Below are 23,118 nucleotides of genomic sequence, written 5' to 3'. Positions count from 1 at the left end.
GCCGGTTGGCTTCTGGGTCTCTGTGCCGGTTGGGTTCTGGGTCTCTGTGCCGGTTGGGTTCTGGGTCTCTGTGCCAGTTGGGTTCTGGGTCTCTGCGGTGACTTGGAGGTGACGAGGCTCCTGCGGCGTTACGGGGCTCTAAAGGGAGTCGCAGCTCATTGTGTTTGTGTGTAAAACCGCTTCACTGCTCTGGTTCCCTCTCACCGCGCTCGTCGTGTGATTTTCAGAATAAAAGCTGTAAAAAGTTGGTTCACAAAGTGGAGCGTTTAGCTGCTATATTTCCCCTCAGGAGCTGGTGGAGACCAAAAACAGAGCTAAAAGAGAGAGAATTGTCCGCGTTCATCAGGTGGACAGAAAACACAATCACTCCTAATGAATCATAACGTTGCTCTGTAAGCATAAAAAAGAAAAAAAATACATAATAATATGTTAAAGATGTTGTAATTTAGCTTCTTCTTAGTGATGGTTTGGCATTGTCGCTCTAAAGTCTGAGTGATATCCATTAAGACTCTTGGAAGTAAAGAATTGAGAAACAACTGAAGACGTGAAGAAAATAAGTTCATTAAGGAAAGTTAAACTAATTAGATGTAGAAACTAAAAAAATAATTTTGCAGGAGCAGCTGAACCTCGTCAACACACTGGTATACATCCACACACACACACTCTGTGTGTTTTCTTTGTGTGTTTCAGCCACTGCACCATTTGTTCACCGTCCTCCTGCTAAAACAACCAGACCACACAGATGAGAAGACTTTCATTATGTATTTATTATTATTTAGCATATTCTTAAATTGTGTTTTTTGGCAGATTTTACACAGAAAACAAGAAGATATTGGCATAGCCTCAGATGACCCCTAATCTATCTTGGTTCTATGTTCTACATCCAGCTGTTCCTATGTGTTACATGTTAAGTAGTTTCCACTGATGGCGACCACAGGGCGAGAATTGGTCGCCGATTTCCTAAAATGGTTGCAGAGGTCAACCTGACAAGACCGTACTGTTGCTAAGACTTATGGGTAAGCCGTTGAACATAGTGTAGTCTGCTCTCTGAGAGTCCCCGTTAAGGCTCCTAAATGGGAACAAGAAGTGTCCAAAAGTTAAACTAACTAGATGTGGAAACCTTTCACTACATTTTTGACTAATTCGCTAAGAATTTAAATCGTTTCGCACGAGCAGCTGAACCTCGTCGACACACTGATGTACATCCACCCACACACACACACACACACACACACACACACGGAGAGTGTGTTTTCTTTCCTGTGTTTCCGTCACTGCACCATTTGTTTTGCATCCTCCTGTTTAAACAACCAGACCACACAGATCACCGGCGTCTCCACAGGAAGTCACTGGAAGACATCGCGAAGGTCGTCTCCACGTTTCTCGTTATTTCGGACGCCGCAGGCGGGATTAGTTTTTTTTATTTATCTGAGAGCAGACGCGTAATCACGTTTGTTGTTGGATTAAAAAGTGAGACAGCGTTAACGTACAGGACAGGAAGTACTGTTGTCGTCCTGTTGGTTTTACCCCACAGGCTGCGATGTTGGTTTTTTTCATTGAACAAATGAAACCAAAGTTGTTCTGTAAAAACCAGCAGCTGTACAGGAGCTTTCTCTAAATAAAGTAAAGTCTAAAATAGGCAAAATTCTGAATTAAATCAGGAGTTATCTGATCAAACATCCGATCGTCTGTTCTACAGACACTTTTTGGTGAGAAGGAAAATAAACATTTAATGGGCTGATTGTCGGAATAGAATCGGCACAGTCATACTTCGCATAGAGGATGAACCTCTTTTATTTTGAAATTTCATGAAATATTTTCTAGCACCATCCCATTTTTCCCCCCAAACAACAAAGTATGTTGTGTTGTAAATGCATTTAAAAAAAAGGCCATATGGGTGTTTTGCAGATCTGTGTGGTGATATTGTACATTTTTATTGTCAACAAATCCAACGTGCAAGTTTTTCGATGACGATAAGAGAAAATAGAATAATATGACTGATTCTTAAAAGGAAACGACTTGGATGGGGTTCCTTATCGTCTTCATGTTGTTTTTCGGGTGAGGACAGTAAGCTCTATGTTTGCTTTGTTGGGTGTAATTAACCTTTCCGTCATTCTCAAAGTGCGTCTTTTATTTAACATTTTCATCTGCAGTACACCTTTTGAGCCACTCGGGGAAGCCTGAACGTTCGCATTGTGCTCATGATTGTAGCTTCTTTATAACATTGAACCAAATATGAAAAGCTCCAGTACATTCTGTTTGTTTTACCGATGAGAGGAAATGAAAAGAACGAGATGGCCTGCATGCTGCTTAGCATGAGTATATGTTTTCAATAACTTATGCATACAATAGATCTGTGTTGAATCTCTCAGGAATGTCTGGTTTACCTTGTCAAGATAATATAAGGTGATGTGAAAAGTGGCACTAAAAATGGTCAAGAACTTTCATTTATGCACAAATTAGTTCTCACGATCCACTGATGCACTAACAGGAGCTACGACCACGCCTCTCCATCGAATGGAATTAAACATTTAATTTGCTCAGAATGCTCACAGGAGTTTGTAATAGTGGAGATTTTCAGAGTAAAATGTCTCTCGGCCTCCTCGTGAAGCTGTTATTGGTCGCTGTGAGTCTGCATTCCATAAAGCACCCGCCGCCTCTTTCAAGGGCCTCTAACTGCCCCCCCAAATGAGTGACATCCTGTTGGTCCCCAGTAATTATCAGCACTCTATACATTGATGCGCCTCAAGCTTTCTTATACTCTGTGAGGGTTTTGAAAACGCCTCTCAGTTGATTGTAGAATAAAGCACCGTGGCTCTGCTCCAGCTCCTGCTGCCGCTGAAGAGGGTTTTTTTGTGTTTGTTTTTAAGTCCTCAACAGGAAGTGCAGCGTCCTCCGTAGAGTTGGCACATCTGGAACGTATAGACGAGAGACATCTGTCCTCCGAAACCAGATGGTAGAGCTCCGTGTGTTTCCACCCCTCCGCTGTTCTCACACTGATAACGATGATCTCAGGGGTCGGACATGTGTGATGTCAGCGACGCGCTGGCAAGTTTCCATCTCGCTGCTGCGGGTCCTCAAACACTGGTCGTATTATTACATGTGCAAACCGGTCGTATTATTACATGTGCAAACCGGTCGTATTATTACATGTGCACACCGGTCATTAGCTGCTGCAAATATGCAGTGGAGAATTCCAATATGTGGACATAACTTGCTTTTTTACAAAGATATTACAATGTAATTTTTCCTTATTATAATGTCTAAAAGCAACTAAGCCTTTTCAAAATAAATGTTATCTTTAAAGGAAACAAAATAGTTAGGTTGAGGCAACAACACTACTTGGTTAGTTTTAGGAAAAGATCATAAAAATACGTAGTTAGGTTTAACCTGTTAAGCTCTTTTATATCAGGAAAATCAAGAAAAAATCATGGTATAAATCCCTCCCCCCCACCCAAAGAAAAACATGTTAGGTATCAAATTAAACATACAAATCAGGGCTACAATAATATATAATCCCGATGTACAACCTTTAAACACAACTCAAACAATAAATAGGATTAGAGGTTAGGGTTATTAGGGTTAGGGCTTAAAGGGCTACACAATAAAACTGCTGTTAATGAAGTTACAAGCTTGTGACGTATTCAAATGTTCTTGTTTTGTCCGAAACTCGTCCACATTCAGTTTTAAAATGATATAAAATAGAGAAAAGCAGTAAACTCTACACAGAAGCCAAAGCGTCTGAGACGAAGCTCTCTGAGCCCGTCGTCCATCGAGGCCTTTAATACCCATCGAGGCCTTTAATACCCATCGAGGCCTTTAATACCCATCGAGGCCTTTTCGTGACCGCCGTTAGCTGTTGGCTTGTTTTCCCGCTCGGACAAAAGACTTCCTGCCATGAAGTGTCCGCGGGTCCGCGGGCCTCTTCTCTAGAGTCGGACGGCCTGCTGGGAGCCGCCGGCCCTCTTCGCCCGCATGCTGCTGCCATTCATGCGTTTCCGTGGAAGGAAGTCTCCGCGGTCAAAAGCTCCCCCCGAAGAGACGCCGGTGCTTAATCCCCGCCGGCTTTACAGAGGCAGCCGAGCAGCACGGCTTTCCTCTGCGGCTCTTATTTCGTCCCCTCTCGCATCATCACGAGCTCCCAAGATACCTCTTTCATGTCACCGGAGCGCTGTGGCTGCGACCTTTGACCCCTCGGCTGCCCGTTTGCTTGTAAAGATTTGCTCTGTTACCTGCATCTACTCGGCTCAGGTGGTCACTTCCTCCTGTTTTTAAAGGGTTGGATCATGTTGGGTCAGCCAAGTCTGTCAGGACTTTACTAAATGTTTATGTTTTCCTCGGTTTACCCATGAGCCTCTGCTGCTGTTGCCTGGAGAAGAGGTCGGTCACAACCAGGAAGTGAACAGATTTGAAGTGTTTAATCAGGTGTGATCTTTAGCTTCAGCAGAATATGAAGCGTTGGCCATTTGTTACTGAAATGCATCCTGTTTTTTTATCCATAGATGTCTATGACTTTTTAATAAAAGATGATTAATCAGATGTTTTTAGACACAGTTGTTCATCTTTTGTTCCTCAACCAGAAGAGAGAACTTCTTTTCTATGAGAACGTGAAGACTCCCGCTCTTTTAAAACTCTTAGTCAGCAGAAACTTTGACAAATATACAAACCAAATGTGGGGCTTGTCTGATTGGTTTTCATTTGCAAATGTTGCCTTTTAATAGCAGAACTCCATTTAATGTAATTTAGTTCGTCTGCAGCTTTGTTGTCTTGTTGAGTCTTAGTAATGTTTCCCTTTTGCTGTTTTCTAAAATGCTTTTTAATTCCATTCATGAAGAATGCAAGAAATTATTCTTTAATGATGAAACAAAAATAATCTCAAAAGGCTCAAAATGGAAATCTTGCAGTGTGTTTGGGTGTGTTATCGTTACGCTGACATGTTTCTGCATGTTCATAAGCGTAAACCCCCAAAAAAGTGCTTCATGATGTTTACAGTGATAAAAAGCTTTTAGCATGACGCTTATCGTCCAATATCACCATCCTGGTCTGCTGATGGGCCCAAAGATTTGGAAACATCTTGTGATGTTTAGCATGATGCTGTCCCTTTGTAGAAGTGTAGGAAACTGTCCTCAGTGATGTCCATGCAGATAGTTTTGTCCACCTCTCACCTCTTACATGAAGCACTCAGACAGAAAGACACAACATAAAGAAGTGTCTGTACGGAGCAGCCGTTTCCTCTCTTCCCGTCTGGCCGACAGCAGAATGCACATGTGAGATTAGATGGAGGAGCGTAACATACACAGTTTATGTCTGGAGCTGCTGATGAGACAAACATCAGAACTGGCTCAAACCGGAGGGAAAACGACTTCTGTCCTACACGGGTCTCTCACACAGGCCTACGAGTTTCCTGTCTGAACTACCAGCATGAACTACGGTTCAGAAAGGGCAAGGAGGTTTAAGACGATTAGTAGTAGTGAGTCGTTTCTTTTAAAGATTATTCTCATCCGACGAGTACAAATTGCGCTTGATGGTGTCGGCCGCTTGCAAAGGCGACGACGTACCAATATAATCAGCCACGAGTGTCTCGGGGAAAGACTTCAGAGCCAAAGTTTGCATTCTTCCGTCCAAGTTGTTGATGCTTTTTTGTACAAGTTGCAGCCAAAACGGATAAAAGACTTTCTTATCGTAGGTTTGGTGCATTGTATGTTGTGATTGGTCCGGTCTTCATGTCCCGGGTACACGTTGACCTTTGTTGGAATTACACGCGTCCCATAATCCTTCACTGAATAATGATAACGGCAGCAGCGACGCCGGTCTGATGGGATATTAATGACAATCTGTCGTGCGGCAGATTGACCTCACTGAGGAGGTTGACGATGTCTCGGGTACCACGACCCGGCGGACATTTAAAGACCCCAAGACTGAGAGCAAGAAGAAGTACTTCAGAGGAAACGCATTCTAGATTGCCCTGTTGGTCAACTTCAATGTTAAATTGCGTTGACACTGATCCACGATCGCCAGTGTTGTTACAAGTAAATGGTCCTGCACTTGTATCACACTCTTCTAGCGGCACAGCTATGGGGAGCAATTTGGGTTAATTTGTGGTTAAGTATCTTGCCCAAGGACACATCGACATGGGCGAGCGGAGACGGGGATCGAACCACAGATCCTCTGATTTTGAAGGACGACCCTGCTCACCACTGAGCCACAGTCACCCCATTAGTACTAATACCACAGTTTAGAAATACTCAGTTACAAGTAAAGGCCCTGCTTCCAAATCCAACTGAAGTATCAGTAAACATCTACTAAAAGTACCAAAAGCAGAGCTTGAGATACTTGTACAGTTTGTCCTGAGCTTGTTGTGTCTGCAGAATGTTTTTGCATCACATTTAAACTGTTTGCATGAATGAGATCACAATCAGGCCCCATGATGTCCTCTCCGCTGCTGCTGCCGGCTAATGGAGGCAAAGTCATCCAAACTATTTGGATCCTGGACTCATCGTTTTAGTCTTTAAATTAAATCTTCAAGATCTGCTTTTGGACTCTCGGACAAAACAAGACATCTGAATAAACCTTTGATTTAACCGACTAATCAAGGTATTTATCCAGAAAGAAATCAGCAGATAAATTGCAGTCCAAATATTTTCTATACTTTTATTAGCTTTTTTTTTCTCTCAAATCTTCATTTGGCAATAAAAAAAAATTTAAATTATACAACTAAGTACATTTTTACAGCTTAATACATCATTAAAAAATTGTAAAATGTACTCTTGCATGATATTACATGCATGTTCCCTTATTGGTTGAGAGAAATAACTAACACTGGTTATAAATACAAAATAGATGAACACCTGCTCATGTGAACTGAAACATAAGCTTGTGTTTCTGACAGAGGAAACGATCCCGTGAGCCTTCATTGAGACATGAAGCGAAGCCGTTTCCTCTCTCAGGAAACGGCTTCAACGTGGTTCTGGGCTCCAACGGGAGCTGTGGCATTCGCTGTGCGGCGGATTGGAGTTAATGAGGTTAAAGAGATCCTCTCCTTCTCAGCGAGCGGGAAGTTATTGTGTGGAATTCCTGCGGGCCGACAAAGCGAGCCGAGCTGCATCAGGAGAGTCCAGGATCCGAGTGTAGCTGGAGGTCTCTGTACATCTGAGACCTCCAGATTAACAAATCACATCTACATCCTTTTCCTCCTCCTCCTCTGTATCGTCACTCCTCGATGGTCGTGGTCGCTACCGAACTATGGAAGAAAAGAAAATAGCACCACCTTTGTTTCTCCTTTATACTGATCAAAGATAATCTCCGGAGCATGAGAAAGTTTCTTAGTAATGAGATACAAATAACATAATTATGACATACTAAACCATAATTATTAGGTCCTCTATGAGAGCATCTCTTTGTTGGGAAATACCAAATTAATTCGCCCAGAATTCTGCATAATTATTCCATCATATAGCATAATAAAAGTAAGGACAGTTTCTTGTTATTAGAAGATGTGATCTACCGGATGGATGCTCTACTGTGTTCGACCCTCCGTCAACAATACACCTTCTGTCTCCTCTTCCAGATCAACACGAATGGATTTGTGTCGGTGGTCGAGCCCCCGGCGGAGGAGGAGTACCTGGGGAAGATGCCGGCCAGTTTCAAAATGATCGCCGCCCTGCTGGGAGACCTGGAGGACGGCGACGGACAAGGCAAGGTCCACTTCAGGTGGGACAGCAGCCCGGACGTGCTGAGGCGAGCCACGGAGCACGTGAGGCGAGCTTTCCCCACAGACAACGAAGTGGAGCCCAGCGTCGTCCTCATCGTCACCTGGGAGAACATGGCCGCCCGGGGGACGTCTGGACGAGGAGACGGACTGGACACTAAGGTGAGGTGGACACGTTGGGGTTTTAAGAAGAAAACGGAGGGTCGAACGATCTGTGGTCACAGTGGTGAAAGTAGTATATGAAAATACTCTGCTACAAGGAAAAGTCCTGCTTTCAAAACCTTACCCTCGGGTTGGTAAGTGTCATTACAAATGGTACTAAGTGAAAGTACTCATTGTGCAGTAAGATGTTCCCTGTATTATACTGCTGCATTAATGTGTATGTTGTTCAGGTTCTTAAGCACAAATGAACACAACCCCCGCCTCCTCACAAGCATGCGAGAAGGTGCCGGATATTTAATGAATGCAGCCCTAAAGCATGTGGCCTGTCCGCTGTCTCTGTTTACTATGTTATACTTTTTTGGGGTGGAACAACGGAGACAACATAATGGATTTAGCAGAGGGAACACCGTGATGCAGTGCCTGTAGGCTTCATTCTTCACTATAACGTTCACATTCCCCAGCTGGTTTTTTAAACATAAGCAGCCAGTGAGAACCCCCAGATTCATTTCCCTCCTGCTAGAGAATAAAAAATAAAAAAAAATGTGTCTCCATTTACTTAAACTAGCAATGTCCCCTTTTTGTTCTTTCAGAGAAACACTTTCCAGCTGGTCGTGGCCTCCATGGCGTCGTCCTCCTGCGCCATCCTCCAGTATCCCCGAAGCGGCCTGCAGTTCTTCTCCACGGCAGTAGGGGGCGAGAGCAAAGTCCTGGAGGTCGGCTTCAACGAAGGCTTCGTGGATGGTTGGTTCTGGAAAGAAACGCAGGGGGATTACTTCCGCGCCACCACCGATGAAGAGACCTCCATCAGGGAACTCACTGAGTACGAATCATTCCCGCTTGAATATTACTTGAAAAAGTAAGTGTCTTTTCATTGAGACAGATTTTTCTTCCCTCCTTTATCCAATTAGAGAGACGAACTCGGGACAGAATGGAGTTTGGGTGTACGAGATCGGCTCCTCGCCATTCTTTTCCTCCATTACACCGGGAAGGGTCACCAGCGTACCGGAGGAGGAGCAGGATGCCACCACACCTCCTGGAGAAGAAATAGAGGAGTTCCCAACTGAGACTCCGACTGAGTACCAACCCACTTACCCAGAACCTGAGACCACCACTCCAGGGTACACCACCGAACCGGAAGATTATGAAGGGTTTGAGCCGGAATACCCTGAATATGAGACCTTCACACCGAGATACAGCGACCCTGAGACGCCTCAGCCGAGATACCCGGACCCTTCTGAGCCGAGACACAGCGACCCTGAGACGCCTCAGCCGAGATACCCGGACCCTTCTGAGCCGAGACACCCCGACCGGACCGAGACCAGAAACCCCGTCTCTGAGCCTTTGCAACCGAGATACACGGCCCCCGAATCCAATGAGCCGAGATACTCGCCGGTCGAGCCCAGGTACCCTGATCCGGTCCAACCGGTGCCGCCACATTCCCGGCCCCAGCAACCGCAGATCGTCGTGCTGGACGAAGACGAGGATCTCGACGTGACCGGTAAAAAGCGCAAAACTTTTGTTGAATCTTGTGATAATCCTGTTAAATTTACTTTTCCATTGAATCCGACTGGTTTGTCCCTTTTGGTTCGTTTTCACAGTTTTTGCATACAATTCAGAGACGTGCACCCACAACAGGCACAAGTGCTCGGCTTTCGCCGACTGCCGGGACTACAGCAATGGGTACTGCTGCCATTGTAGGCCTGGCTTCTATGGAAACGGGAAGAACTGTGTCGCTGAGGGTGAGAGGCATTTTCAATGTTACCTAAATTGTTTAGGTCAATGCTTATCTCGGGATACGGAAAGAGTGCATAAATTTCCCATTTGGGGTTTTTTGAGAACGTAGAACAGAAGCTAGACAAAGAAGAGGCTTAGCTTCCTGTTTGTCTGCGGGTCGCTCCCTCCCAGCGCTAACCTTGTTGCGGCTCTGACCCTCAACGGGAACTACCGCTCTATTGATCGAGCCTTTGCCTTTTATTCCAGGAAAACCACAGAGAATGAATGGAAAGGTGAACGGTCGAGTGTTCGTGGGGAACTCGGCGTCCCCCGTGGAGCTCGGTACCAACGACTTGCACTCGTACGTGGTGGCCAACGACGGACGGGCCTCCGTGGCCATCAGCAACATCCCCGACGAGCTGGGACCCTCCCTGCTGCCGCTGACCTCCCTGGGGGACGTCATCGGCTGGGCCTTCGCCCTGGAGCAGCCCGGCTACCGGAACGGCTTCAGTCTCATCGGTGAGCGAGCGCGTTGTTGCTGCTGATTTTGATATCGAACGATTAGCGTCGCTGGCTACGTTCACAGTGATTTGGATGACGTATGTAGATGTTGAGATGTTGGCTTTGATAGTTGTGTGACCCTGGATTCCAATGTCCTCAACCGGATACCTTTCTGTTTGGACGCTCACGTGTTTTCATCTCACAGGCGGCGTGTTCTCCCGGCAGGCCGAGGTGATCTTCCAGCCCGGCAACGAGCGCCTGAGCATCAAGCAGCACTTTAAAGGAATCGACGAGCACGACCACCTGGTGGTGAACACCGAGCTGGAGGGCCGCGTGCCCGCCGTCCCAATGGGATCCTCCGTCGAGATCAACCCGTACAAGGAGATCTACCAGTATGACAGAAACCGTAAGGACAAAACAAATATACAGACGTGGATTATTTACAAGGATTTATAGTTCCCACTAGGTATAAAAGTGTGTTCTTCTTCCGCTTCTCAGTGATCACTTCCTCCTCCAACCGCGACTACACCGTCACCTCCCCCGATGGAAACTACGTCCAGACCATGAGCTACCAACTGCGGCAGACCATCACCTTCCAGAGCTGCCCGCACGACGAGGCCTCCGGGCCGGCGCCGTCCACCCAGCAGCTCAGCGTGGACCACATCTTTGTGATGTTCGAGGCCTACAACCATCTGATCCGCTACGCCATGAGCAACAAGATCGGCTCCGTCCACAGTGAGTTCAGTTCATCAGCACCGAGGGAAAAACAACTGAAACCAAGGTGTTTGAAGAGAGTCTCCATCCGGAAGAAAGATTAAGAGACAAAAAAAAACAAATGAAATCAATGGTTGAGAACCATAACATTAACTTAATACCCTTTAATAAGGAATACATAATAAATTACCCCATGGAGTGTATTCATCAAATATAAACAGGTTTTCTTCTCACTTGTATGGAAATTCTAATAAGTTTTGACATTTTCTATATCATGAAATACAACATAAAGATGTAATTTAATTTTAAAACGTAAAACCTTTTTTCTCAGATTAATGAAACTTATTTTCTATAAATTTAAGTGCAGCATCTCTTAGCCTGAAGACTCTTAAGTCTTGTTTTTAGCAGTTTTAAATATCACACATTTGTCCCAACGAGCCAGAAATAGCCACAAAACACCTGCACAGAAATCGTGCTCAGTCTGAAGAGTCATTGAAACCTTTTTTTTAGAGCGTCATATATGGGGAATAAAAAAAAAAAGTGCATTGAGAATGTGTTAAAAACCAGGAACGGTGATTGTTATAGCACGTGTTAGGACCACATGTGTGTGTCAGTCCGGGTCCGGGTCTCGTGGTCATCTGTTGGGGACAATCGGGAGTTCAAAGATGTGTGTTATTACCCGGAGGAATGCGCTGAAACACGCCCTCCAGCCGTTTAGTGCCTCTGTGATGTTTGCAGTCGAACATCAGAGGAAAGTAAAACAGTAATCCGAGCCCGGCTGTATTTCCTCAGCTGCAACGAGAGGAGGCTGCGAGAGTGTTGGCCGGGGGTGAAGGCCAATGAGAAGCCTCCAGTCCACAGGAGGGGAGGGGGAGCGGGTGAAGGGCATCGAGAGGGTCTCTTTTAAGGGGGGGGGGGGGGGCAGAGTTACACAAGCAAACACAACTCAGCCGGTTTGTTGGCAAAAAGTGGAACATCTGCGTCGTGTTTCCTGTGAGGAGGTGAAGGTCTGGAGCTCCAGGAATGAGTTGCATGATGGGAACTCCGTGGTGTGTCCACTGTGGAGTCTTTGTACTCTCCTCTTTAGATATGCCATGAACTATGCAAGTCATTTATAAGTGGGGGGGAAAACGTCACTGTGGACTGACAGAAGAAGAATAGACATTTGAAGACCTTCAAAAGATAAAATTATTTATTTATTTATCAAAAAAGGTATAAATAAACATGTTCTTTTGATAACCTTTTTTTGAGCACATTTTCTACACAAAAAAAATCCTGCGGCACACCAACAACCCAAAAAAGTTGTAAAATGTCACATTGTAGCATATATGGAAGGTAATTATTACACTACCTACTATTGCAGGCTCAGACGCTCAACAATCGCAAATTATTTGCGGCAACTAAATATTATTTTTTTGAACCGATTAAGTGAAATTGGACATTTTCCCACGGCAGCGGTTGAAATTCACGGTCCTGGGCTTTAGGCCCGCAAAGATGACGCCACATTCGATGTTTCCTGCTGTTGATTTGATTTGTATTATTTTCCAGGCAGTCTTCCAGAGCAGAACCCGTGTTTCACCGGCAGACACGGCTGCGACATCAACGCGGCGTGCCGACCCGCCGACGGCCTCCAGTTCACCTGCGAATGCGCGACAGGTTTCACCGGAGACGGGCGCTACTGCCACGGTAACGTAACCGCTGCATGCTCGCGAGTTGACGACGTACAATGTTATGTGTGTGTTTTTTTTTTTTAGTGTGTGTTGTAAGTCGTTGAGTAATTACTTTCTTTTTAATAACGGAAAAGGAAAAATGCAAAGGTACATTTAAAACTCAACATTTAAAACTCAAACATTTGTGAAATCGTGCTCATGAAACGCCGGCAGTTACAGTCCAACCTGCGCCACCTAGAGGCAACACAAGGCACAGCTGCAGCCGTTACGACTCGTCTGCCCCCTTCAGGCGACAGGTCTTACTGCAGGTTGCTTTCTGATTGGACGACGGTCATCGACTCAAAGGTCCACATTTCTAACGGCATCTCTCAGGATGAATGATCAGTTCGAACCAAATGTAGACGCATATTTAATGTCCTCTATTAAACTAAATACTCTAAACTCGAAATTACTAAATAATACTTCTACAGCTAGTACTAGCACTGCTATTAGTAGTAATACTACTACTGTTGTTTTTGTCTCTCTCTCTCTCTCTCTCTCTCGTGTTCTCTCTCTGTTTTCCACTCGTCAGGGGGATTTTAAAGAGGAAGGATTTATTGGCTTTAGCCGTTGTATAATAGTCAGATTTTAAAGGTTTAAAGAAGAAACTAAATTCTGTTCATTTTCAGATTTATCTGTTTTTTTAAAACCAAGTATTTCTCAATTTGACTAAAGCCAGGCTGCAGTTTATGACAACAAACCAAAATGCGTCGTGTGAGATGAGCTACTGTCTTGGAAGGGACTAGTCATTCTACGTCACATCTTTCTCCTCCCTGTTTGCGTTTCACAGATACGGACGAGTGCCGGGAGACTCCTCAGATCTGTGGATCCAACGCCGTCTGCAACAATCAGCCCGGAACCTTCCGCTGCGAGTGTTCGACCGGCTTCTTGTTCGCCGACGACGGAAAGACCTGCGTCGGTACGTTTGTGTGTGTGTGTGTGTGTGTGTGTGTGTGTGTGTGTGTGTTGACAGCTGTGTGGGTGGGCGGAGTATGTGGTGCCTGTGTGTGTGTGTGTGTGTGAGACTTTGTTTGAAGAGCCCCTTGTTGCACATACAGATGTTCTTTAAGCCTCACGTAAACAATAAAGGATTTGTACGACTGAAAATGGGACAAAACATTCAAAGCTGGTGTTCTTTGCTGAACACAGAAGATGTGATTTATTATGAGGGAGAAGAAAAACAGAACGACTCTGTGAGGCAGGATACATCTGCGGTGGTCTTTTTGATGAATTAGAAGTTGTCATGTATGGTGGCCTTGAAGTGAAGAAAAATACTTTATATATATATATTTTTTTTTATGCAAGTTGGTTTTTGATAAAAACGTGCATCTGATGCAGTAAATGCTTTGTGCATTGTCCCGGTAATAAAAGAGCTAAACAGTTATACCGTTAAAAAGTGATTACATAACATTTGATTACAACAAATAAACAAACAGTTTTCTTTCATTCATTTCTTTGTTGAAAAGGTTTTTATCTTTGCTAATTTGTTTCTTGAAATGTTGCATTCAAAAAATTACATATATCTATTTATATTTTTAGCATTTTAATCATATATTTGATCACATATCCTGCAGCCCTGATGGTTCTTTTTCAGATCTTTCGGGGAGAAATACTGAGTGTCTTAACATATAAAAACAAACCTTTTTTTTGTATTACACAGTATTAAGCGTAGTTTTCTGTTCTAGTCCAAGAACAAGAAAACCGTTGAAGGATGAAGTGAAACGTTCTCGGTCAGGCGTTGGTTATTCCTCCCGTTACTCCCGCCTGGTGGAGTTCATCCCTTTGCTAACGTGTCGCCTGTGTCGTCCTGCAGTGGAGAACCGGCCGGTGGATCACTGTCAGAGAGGAAGCCACGACTGCGACGCCGCTGAGAGAGCTCTCTGCAGCTACACCGGAGGCTCGGCCTTCGTCTGCTCCTGCCTGCCGGGCTTCGCGGGAGACGGCCGGGTGTGTCGCGGTGAGTTAGGGGTCCGGGTCGTGTCGGTGGAGTCTGCAGACATCAGACCCAGATGCTTCAAAACCAATGATAAAGTCAGAGCTGAAGGTCAAGCAAACAAAACATTTGATTTGTTTCGCCTGAAGGATTCTTTGAAAAGTTTGACTGCGTCTTCAACTTGTCTGAATGTGAATCACGTGAGCTCAGTAATCTTTTCATAGAGAAATATTTAAAATCTGAGATCTGCAGGTGTCAAGGAGGGAGATAAAAGAAAACCAATTTGCACTTTTAAATAATAAGTTGTACGGACAAATGATCAGAACCTTGCAACAGTGTTGCCATTTTGACAAACGTTTAAAAATAAAATCTTCTTCTTTTAGAACTTAGTCCGACTTCTTTTATTATGACTATTTCAAACGTAAATAATCCTTTTTTTAATCTCAGTTAAAATAGTTTTTATAAAAGGAAAGAAAACAAAACGTGTTGGTATCAAACGGCAGAACTTGAGACGTTGTGTTCCTTCGGGGGAACCGTCTGTAAGGAGCGCCGCGGGCCCTCAGACAGGAAATGTTCCCACCTGGACAGGAAATGCAGAACGCTGCCTTACAGCTGTGCAGCTCATCTCTTATATATAAATCTCCTCCACTCAGGAGACTCTGAGCTGAAGAATGTTCATATGTGGAGAGAAAGCAGGACAAAACGTCCAGGACCTTTTTTCTCTTTACCTAACATGTTCTTTACTAAATCTTGTCACCGTGCCGACAGTCCAGCCTCACAGCTGCTGTCGTGGCCGGAGACTCTCAGTCTCGCTCTTTATTTCTTAGATCATAAACAATCGAGTGGAGCAGTTGCATTACATTTTTTAGCTCACTACTACAAATATGTGTAAAAAGAAAAGTAAAATTGAGAATCTAAGACATAAAACTCAAAAGTACGCAGAATTAAAATATAGAAATTAATATAGTAGGTTATAGTAGGTAGTAGTTAGTTAACGTACTCCGTCACTAAAAGGTAATTTAATAATTAAATTAAATGTAAAACAAGGTTTGTTGTATGAATTTAGTTTTTAATCCATGTGTTGTTTATTAATGTAATGGATTCATGATTTAATAGCTAATGGAGGTGTTGTTGTGGTTCACTCTGCGTTATTTAGTTATTTTCCCTCGGAAACGCAACATTTTATTATTATTATTTATTTTTTTTTACTTTTTTTTATCAGTATTTTAGTAAATTCTCCAAAATGGCCACCACAACACATTACTGTAAATAAAAGGAATCCAGGACAAAGCCTACACCTCTCATTCAAAGTACTTTTTACAGCGCCAGCTTTCTAGCGCCAGCCCCTAGTGGCCGTTAGTGGAACTGCATCTTAAAGCACCAAACATGGCGGATGTGGATGTGTCGGGACATTTCCCTTCATCTTTGTGTTTTTCTTTCCCGCCCATTCAGACGTCGACGAGTGCCAGCAGGATCGATGCCACAGCGCCGCCTTCTGCGCCAACGCGCAGGGCTCCTACAGCTGCCAGTGCCATCCCGGTTTCCATGGCGACGGCTTCCAGTGCAGCCCCGCGTCCTCAGGTAGGCGACTTGAAGGATGTATGTAGATCACGAGTTATCGATATATCGATCCTTTGGATGACAAAGTGCTTTAAACTTGCATTCTCTCTAATATCCATCAAAAATAAGTCAGATTGTATAAAAGAAGTCAATTTCAAAATAAAGGCGCATCTTAAAGATGATATTTATCGATATTATCACTTTGCATCGCTGATATTGGATCATTGAGTCTGTTTATCGATCTAAATACATGCGTCGTCACATTCCTAGAAATCAACTAAAAGCCAGTGATGTCAGCAGGAATATACATTTAAACTTAATGAGATGGCAGAACTATTAAGATCCTTTACTTTAGTAAAAGTACCGCAATAACAAAGTGAAGATACAAGGAAAAGTCCTGCATTCAAACCTTACTTAAGTAAAATAATGTCAACACAATGTACTTTAAGTATTTAAAGTAAAAGTATTCATTATGTTCCCTGTCTTTTCCTATCACAGTACAAGTACCTCAAATTAGTACAGTGCTCGAGTAAATGTACTTAGTTACGTTTCACCAGAAATTTGTAAAAAGCATCAGCGTGGTCCTTTTTAAAGACCTGACTGTCTCCTGACTGACAAAGAGCTTTACTAATAGAAATGTTGTGGCAGCTCCGACAGACTGGACTTGGTTTTCCAGACGTTACGGAGACGACTGGAAGCTGTAAACTCTGCAGAGTGTCAACACTCGGCTGAAGGTCGAGGCGGCGGAGCAGAGCGGCGAAGGATGTTGATGAAGTGACGAGAGCGTCAACAGATTTCACGTTAGACTCAACAGAACCTTGATAACGCACAGCTGAGGGCCGCGCTCGAGGCTACGCGTTCGAGGCTACACGTTCGAGGCTCAGTGTTCGAGGCTCAGCTTTCGAGGCTCAGCGTTCGAGGCTCAGCGTTCGAGGCTCAGCGTTCGAGGCTCAGCGTTCGAGGCTCAGCGCTCGAGGCTACACGCTCGAGGCTCAGCGTTCGAGGCTCAGCGTTCGAGGTTCAGCGTTCGAGGTTCAGCGTTCGAGGCTCAGCGTTCGAGGCTACACGCTCGAGGCTACGCGCTCGAGGCTCAGCGTTCGAGGATCAGCGTTCGAGGTTCAGCGTTCGAGGCTCAGCGTTCGAGGCTACACGCTCGAGGCTACACGCTCGAGGCTTAGCGTTCGAGGATCAGCGTTCGAGGATCAGCGTTCGAGGATCAGCGTTCGAGGATCAGCGTTCGAGGCTCAGCGCTTGAGGCTCAGCGCTTGAGGCTCAGCGCTTGAGGCTCAGCGCTTGAGGCTCAGCGCTCGAGGCTCTGTGCGTCTTGTCCTGATCTTCAGGTGTCTGGTGCACATATTTTACTTTAAAAAATATATTATTTTTAGAATTACCACAGTGTAGACACAACAAAAAACTGAAAAAATACACAAAAGTATTAGTATGTAAATATACTTGAATACCAAAAGTACAGATGCAGAATGGCACATTTCAGAATTATATGTATTATTGGGATATAATTATTGATCCATTCATTCGTTCATCTTTTTAATATTGCAGCTCTTTAAGGTGGAGCTCATTTGTGTTTCTCTATTGACTGCTGGCTAGTTTAATCCATATTAATAACACATCAGGATTTGTATTAGTTGATTTGTATTTTGTACTAATGTACTGAATCTGCGAAGTAACTTAATATTGCTCAATACAAAATTCCAACCAGACGTCACGTGCAGGACGTCATCATTTCTTATTTTTTCCCTGTCCAAGATTTTAGTTTTCCCCAACAGCCCAATTATGACTTCTCCTGCAGAAAAAGTGCATTCACTTTGAATACTTATAGCATATGTTCACAAATACTTTTACTCCATTTAAAAAAAGTGTGAAAGCGGTACATTTACCACTCTTCTACCTTTCTTGATCCGTTTCGTCACATTTGTGACGCAGACGCCTGATTGGCTGACGGCGTCACACTACATTTATTCCTCCAAAGCGACTCACAGTTCAACCACGAGGATGCAACCCAAAACCTGTGAGCAGGTGTAGTTTACAGTTGTTGTTGTTGTTGTTGGTTGTTTGGCTCCGTCCCGGAGCTGCAGGGGTTCCAGGTGTCGGCAGCTGAGAGATAATTACAGCTCGCTCCTCCGCACCAAAGCTTTCTCATATCTTCGTCCTTTTAATTTTTTTATGACCCGTCCGTCCTCTGAAAGCCGTAACTCTCTTTCTGTCCGCTGTCATAACTCCTCGCCGCGGCGTCTCTCCCAGACTGTAAGAAGCCCCGTTTCCTTGTGTCCGGACGGTCTTTGATCTTCGGGCCCTTTCTCTCCCGGGGGGGTCGTCTTCTTTCTTCCTGCGGTATCTCGTCTTTTCGTCTGGTTGTTGTTGTCAGACGTGGCGCTGCGAGGAAACGCCGCCGTCTGGCAGGCGGTGGAGTGTTTTGGCTGCTCTGCGGTTCGTCTCTAGATACCCTTGAGGATAAGAGTGCGGAGGCCCTTCCAGATGTCACTGTGGCCCCTCGGGTGTGACCGCGGAGATGAAGGGCCTCCTGCTCGTCTTCAGTCCCGCGGTCCTCTCCGCTCGCATGTTTAACCGCAAGTGACAGAAAAACCTGTTCGCAGGCGAGACGATACAACATTCACTTAACATGCACCTGTGAGGATGTATATTTATTCATATTTACTTTTTTTTTGTCATGCTGTATATAATTGTTCTTTGTGTCCTGTGAAAAGAGAAGAAATAAAGTAAGATACATAAGTATTATATGATAATAGAACAGGAACTTAATCATTAACCAGGTCTGTTTCTGTTATAATTCATGTCAACATCCAAGTTGTCATTTCAACTAGTAAACTAATAATAATATAAAATATACTTTCTAACTACTAAATAATGTGCAAAGTAAAGCAAAACCCGAATGTGATGAATATAGTCAGTGAGTCGATCGTCAGACGCAACAAGACGTCACATTGGATATTTTATAACCAAAGGTTATTAAAATAAATAAATGAATGGAACTATTTAAAACCAATTAAAGAAAGACTTATAGGCTCTATGGATTGTTGGTCAGAGAACTGTCACTTTCCCTAAAACCTAGAAAGACGGTATTCCTTTACTTGTGAATTTGTCCTGACATAAAATAAATTTAAAAAAAAAGACTCATTCATGTTGCTTAGGGGAACACCTGGATGGTAGATTTATCACAATTCTTATTTAATTCAATTCAAAGGGGCTTTATTGGTGTGAAATAATAAATAAAAAAATACGTACAGTAATTAAAAATTATAATAAAGATCTACTAAACAAATAAACAGCTGTGTAACATTGCAACAATGTAATCAAATATATGTTAGTTGAACTATGTGTAACTGTGACATTCAAAGGTGTTTATTCTGTTTCTTGTTTGTTCCCAGAGCGCGAGGAGACCCCGTGTGAGCGCCACAGAGAGAGCGCCGAGTCGACCGCCTCCGGCTCCGGCATCCTGTCTTTCTTCCGCCCCCGGCCGGCCGTCGGTCAGTACGTCCCTCAGTGCGACCAGCGCGGCGCCTACGAGTCCACGCAGTGCCACACCAGCATCGGACAGTGCTGGTGCGTGGACGCCAACGGCCACGAGATCCCCAACACCCGCACGGGACCCGGCAGCACCCCTCTGTGTGAGTCCACTCGCTCCGCCCCCGTTCGGTTCAGGAATATATATACAGGGTTCTTACGGTCATGGAAAACCTGGAAAAAGTCATGGAATTTTAAAATGGTTATTTCCAGGCCTGGAAAAGTCCTTGAAAAGAATAAAATCCCAAAAGTTTTGGAAAAGTCATGTAAATGTGTTATATTCATGTGTTCATGTCGTTCATTTACGCTGAGTTTAAAATAATTAAGATGCTTTTAAAAGAAAGACGCTCAAAATATAAGCAGGCATACATACAGGCATCTATATACATGTTTATTCTTTTAATCAAACTATTGTCTCATTCATTTGTGTCATTTAAGGTTTACTTTATGCTTTATATTCTCATTGTTAGTTTAAATACTACATTTACTCACTTTTTACTGTTTACACCCAGATTTCACAAAATGTTTGGTCATGGAAATTTGGTGAAAAGTCCTGGAAAAGTCCTGGAAATCCATTGGTCAAATTGTGTATGAACCCTGTATATATTTCCCTCATTAAACTAAAATCTGCCGCCTCACCCGGACCATGAACTCGCAGGCATCGACCAGGCAGTGACCCCGGCCCCGGTGGGTCCGTCCCCGCGGCCCGACGTCCACCCTGTCGCTCCGGGAACTTACCTGCTGTTCGCTCAGAGCGGGAAGATCGAACAGGTGCCTCTGGACGGATACAGCATGAGAAAGGAGGAGGCCAAACCTCTGCTGCACCTCCCAGTAAGACCACAATAGATTTGATTCATTGTTGCCACAAGGTTTCACGCAGTAATGTGACCACGACCGCCAATAATCTTCTAAAATATATCGATTTAGATGTTGATTCTCTTCATTCTAGGCAGCCGTCGATATCCGGTAACATTAATGAAGATCTGAAGAGTTTTGCATTAATGAGCCGTTTTCCACAGAAAGCTAAACCTGTAAAATGACAAGAACGTCGTCAATAATTTTAATTTATCGATGTAAAACCAGAAATGTTGGCTTTTGTTAGGATATTGTCACATCGGGTTCTGGTGTACTGATTCCAGTTATTGATCAAATCCTGGATCACATTCTCACATTTCTTTTGTAAGAAAAGAAACTAGTTCATCGGGCTGCTCTGTACTGAACTGAGATACATGCTAATGTATGCTAATGCTAACGTCAAAACGCTCCCTTTGGGAACGCGAACAAGTTGATGTTTAGCAGGTATAATGTTTACCGTCTTAGTTTAGCACGTTAGCATGCTAACATTTGCTATTATACTGCTAGCATGGCTAAAAAAGACACATTTAGATGTCAGAAAAGTAGCTCTGAACTTCTTCAAGGAGTCAAAAGGTGTCATGGAAAGACATTTTTCTTAACAAGTCACTGGTTCTCATGAATTCAGGAACAAGACTTGATGATGAATCTTATTTTGTTTTACAAAGGTGCGTTTCCCCTTTGACGTTTCCCCCTGCTTGAGGTCTTTGTGCTAAGCTAAGCTAAGCTAAACTGCTCCCTGCTACGAATGTAAATGTAGCTAATATCCATCACATGTTATATTATATATCCTTCCTAAATGTGGGACTCTTCCTTTTAACCAAAATCGAATCCTCATCAAAACAATACTTCCACAAAACAATTTTCACTCTTTTTTTTTGTAGTTTGAAAAGTGTGAATGATTCAGAGTGAATACCAAGAGAATGAGCTCCTTGTACGAGTCGGGGGGGAAAAAGGAACTTTCTGACGACGACATTCGGTCCTCATACTGAACACACACACACACACACACACACACACACTCATGAATGAGCGTTCCTGGCTGCTGTGAAACAATCCTCCGATTGTTCTTCGACATATTTCAGCATCAGAACTCTCTTCTTCTCCGTCACCGAGTCCACAAGTCAACGTTTTTAATGCACTGCGGCCGAAACGACACAAAGCGTCTCCGTCAGCGCGGCGCCTTCGTTCTGTCACTTCGGGCACAAAAGGCTCTTTTAAAGAAACTGAAACTCCAGCTGAATGAAAGCGCCTGTCTTCCTCTCAGGACCGCGTGGTGATCGCCGTGGCTTACGACTGCGTGGAGAAGATGGTCTACTGGACCGACATCACCGGGCCGGCCATCAGCAGGGTCCGCCTGAGCGGAGGGGACGTCATCCCGGTCGTCACCACAGGTGAGGCAGACGTCACCTCACCTGTCCGGTTGTCTTTAGAGAGGACGAGTCTCCGATCCTACTCCTGATCCCAGAGTAACAGGAAGTAGATGGGAAGTAACAGGCCAAACAGGAAGTAGATGGGTTTTGTGTGCAGGAAACAGGTGTTTGCATCCCGTAACAAACCCGTAATTTATAGAGCCCTTTGAGAAGTGTTGAGACCTCCTGTTCTGGACCAAAGTCCAAGAGGTTTGGAGAGCAAAAAGAATATATCTTTTTAAGAATTTCAGAGGTTTTATTTTGGTTTTAATTGACCTACTTGGAGCTTGGTAACCAGCTGACACGAGGTAGATACAAGTGGCTCAGGTGCACACGGATAAAGAGGCAGCTTTTATGATTTGAAAAGCATCTTTATAATAATATTTTTAATAATTAAAAACTTTATTTGTACAACACTTGAGCCAGGGACAACAATGTTAATTATCGTGGAAATAAAATACCCCAAAATGATATAAAAAAATAAATAGAAAACATTGAGGTTAAAACAATGAGACGTATTGGAAATAAAATGAGAAAGGAAAAAGATAAGTTCTGTGAAATGGCTAAAGGCTTCACTCTGAGAGGTTCAATAATAGTAACAGTCAGTAACTCTGCATGTGACACTGATCTGTCCATAGTCCGTCTCCTGACTGCCGTCTGTCCCCGTCGTCCTCAGAGCTCCAGAGTCCCGAGGGCATCGCCATCGACCACGTGTCCCGCCTCCTCTTCTGGACCGACTCCATGCGCGACACCGTGGAGGTTTCCCAACTGGACGGCAGCCAGCGGCGGGTTCTGTTCGACACCGACCTGATCAACCCTCGGCCCATCGTCACCAACCCGGCGTACGGGTGAGTGACGGAGAACCAAGGAGCTGAAACCACAGCGTCTACTGGCGTAACACCAGGGCTTTAAACTGGGAGTAAGCAAAATACCAGTAGTTAGTGGTAATAATGATATGAGCTAGTAGTAGTTAACAGTCGCTGGTGGTGGTAGTAGTGGCAGTGTTAGTTAGTAGTTGCAGTAGTATATGTAGTAGTTAGTAGTAGTTGTAAGTTAGTAATTAGTTAGTCAGTTGTAGTAATTAGTGGTAGTAGTGGTAATGGTAAAAGTAGTAGTTAGTAATAGTTAGTAGCAGTTGTTGTTGTTAGTAAGTAGTTAGTGATACAAGGTAGTAGTACTTTCCTAGTAGTAAGTAGTAGTAGTTGTTGGTAGTAATAGCTAGTTAGTGTAGTTAGTGATATATGGTAGTACTTCCCTAGTAGTTAGTAGTAATAGTGAGTAGTAGACGTTGTTAGTAAGTAATTGGTGATAGAA

General features: G+C 44.0%; 1 protein-coding gene across 1 annotated transcript in view; it reads left to right on the top strand.

Annotated features, from left to right (window-relative positions):
- Positions 1 to 23,118, top strand: part of LOC306738109 (nidogen-1-like) — a gene marked incomplete at both ends in the record, with an annotated part of 29,996 nt that overhangs the window by 2,102 nt on the left and 4,776 nt on the right. The window contains 15 exons of the mRNA XM_079219938.1: positions 7,568 to 7,870; positions 8,461 to 8,690; positions 8,779 to 9,368; positions 9,469 to 9,609; positions 9,851 to 10,102; positions 10,290 to 10,490; positions 10,583 to 10,819; positions 12,347 to 12,484; positions 13,298 to 13,426; positions 14,321 to 14,464; positions 15,893 to 16,021; positions 19,405 to 19,644; positions 20,199 to 20,371; positions 21,660 to 21,786; positions 22,481 to 22,652. Of these exons, the coding sequence (XP_079076064.1) occupies positions 7,568 to 7,870; positions 8,461 to 8,690; positions 8,779 to 9,368; positions 9,469 to 9,609; positions 9,851 to 10,102; positions 10,290 to 10,490; positions 10,583 to 10,819; positions 12,347 to 12,484; positions 13,298 to 13,426; positions 14,321 to 14,464; positions 15,893 to 16,021; positions 19,405 to 19,644; positions 20,199 to 20,371; positions 21,660 to 21,786; positions 22,481 to 22,652 (3,206 nt within the window). The remainder of the gene's footprint in view (positions 1 to 7,567; positions 7,871 to 8,460; positions 8,691 to 8,778; positions 9,369 to 9,468; positions 9,610 to 9,850; positions 10,103 to 10,289; positions 10,491 to 10,582; positions 10,820 to 12,346; positions 12,485 to 13,297; positions 13,427 to 14,320; positions 14,465 to 15,892; positions 16,022 to 19,404; positions 19,645 to 20,198; positions 20,372 to 21,659; positions 21,787 to 22,480; positions 22,653 to 23,118) is intronic.

Source organism: Taurulus bubalis (assembly GCF_910589615.1).
Source record: "Taurulus bubalis genome assembly, chromosome: 6".
Taxonomy (NCBI): domain Eukaryota; kingdom Metazoa; phylum Chordata; class Actinopteri; order Perciformes; family Cottidae; genus Taurulus; species Taurulus bubalis.
Note: the sequence above shows the minus strand (reverse complement) of the source record. Positions and strands in the feature narration are given on the sequence as shown.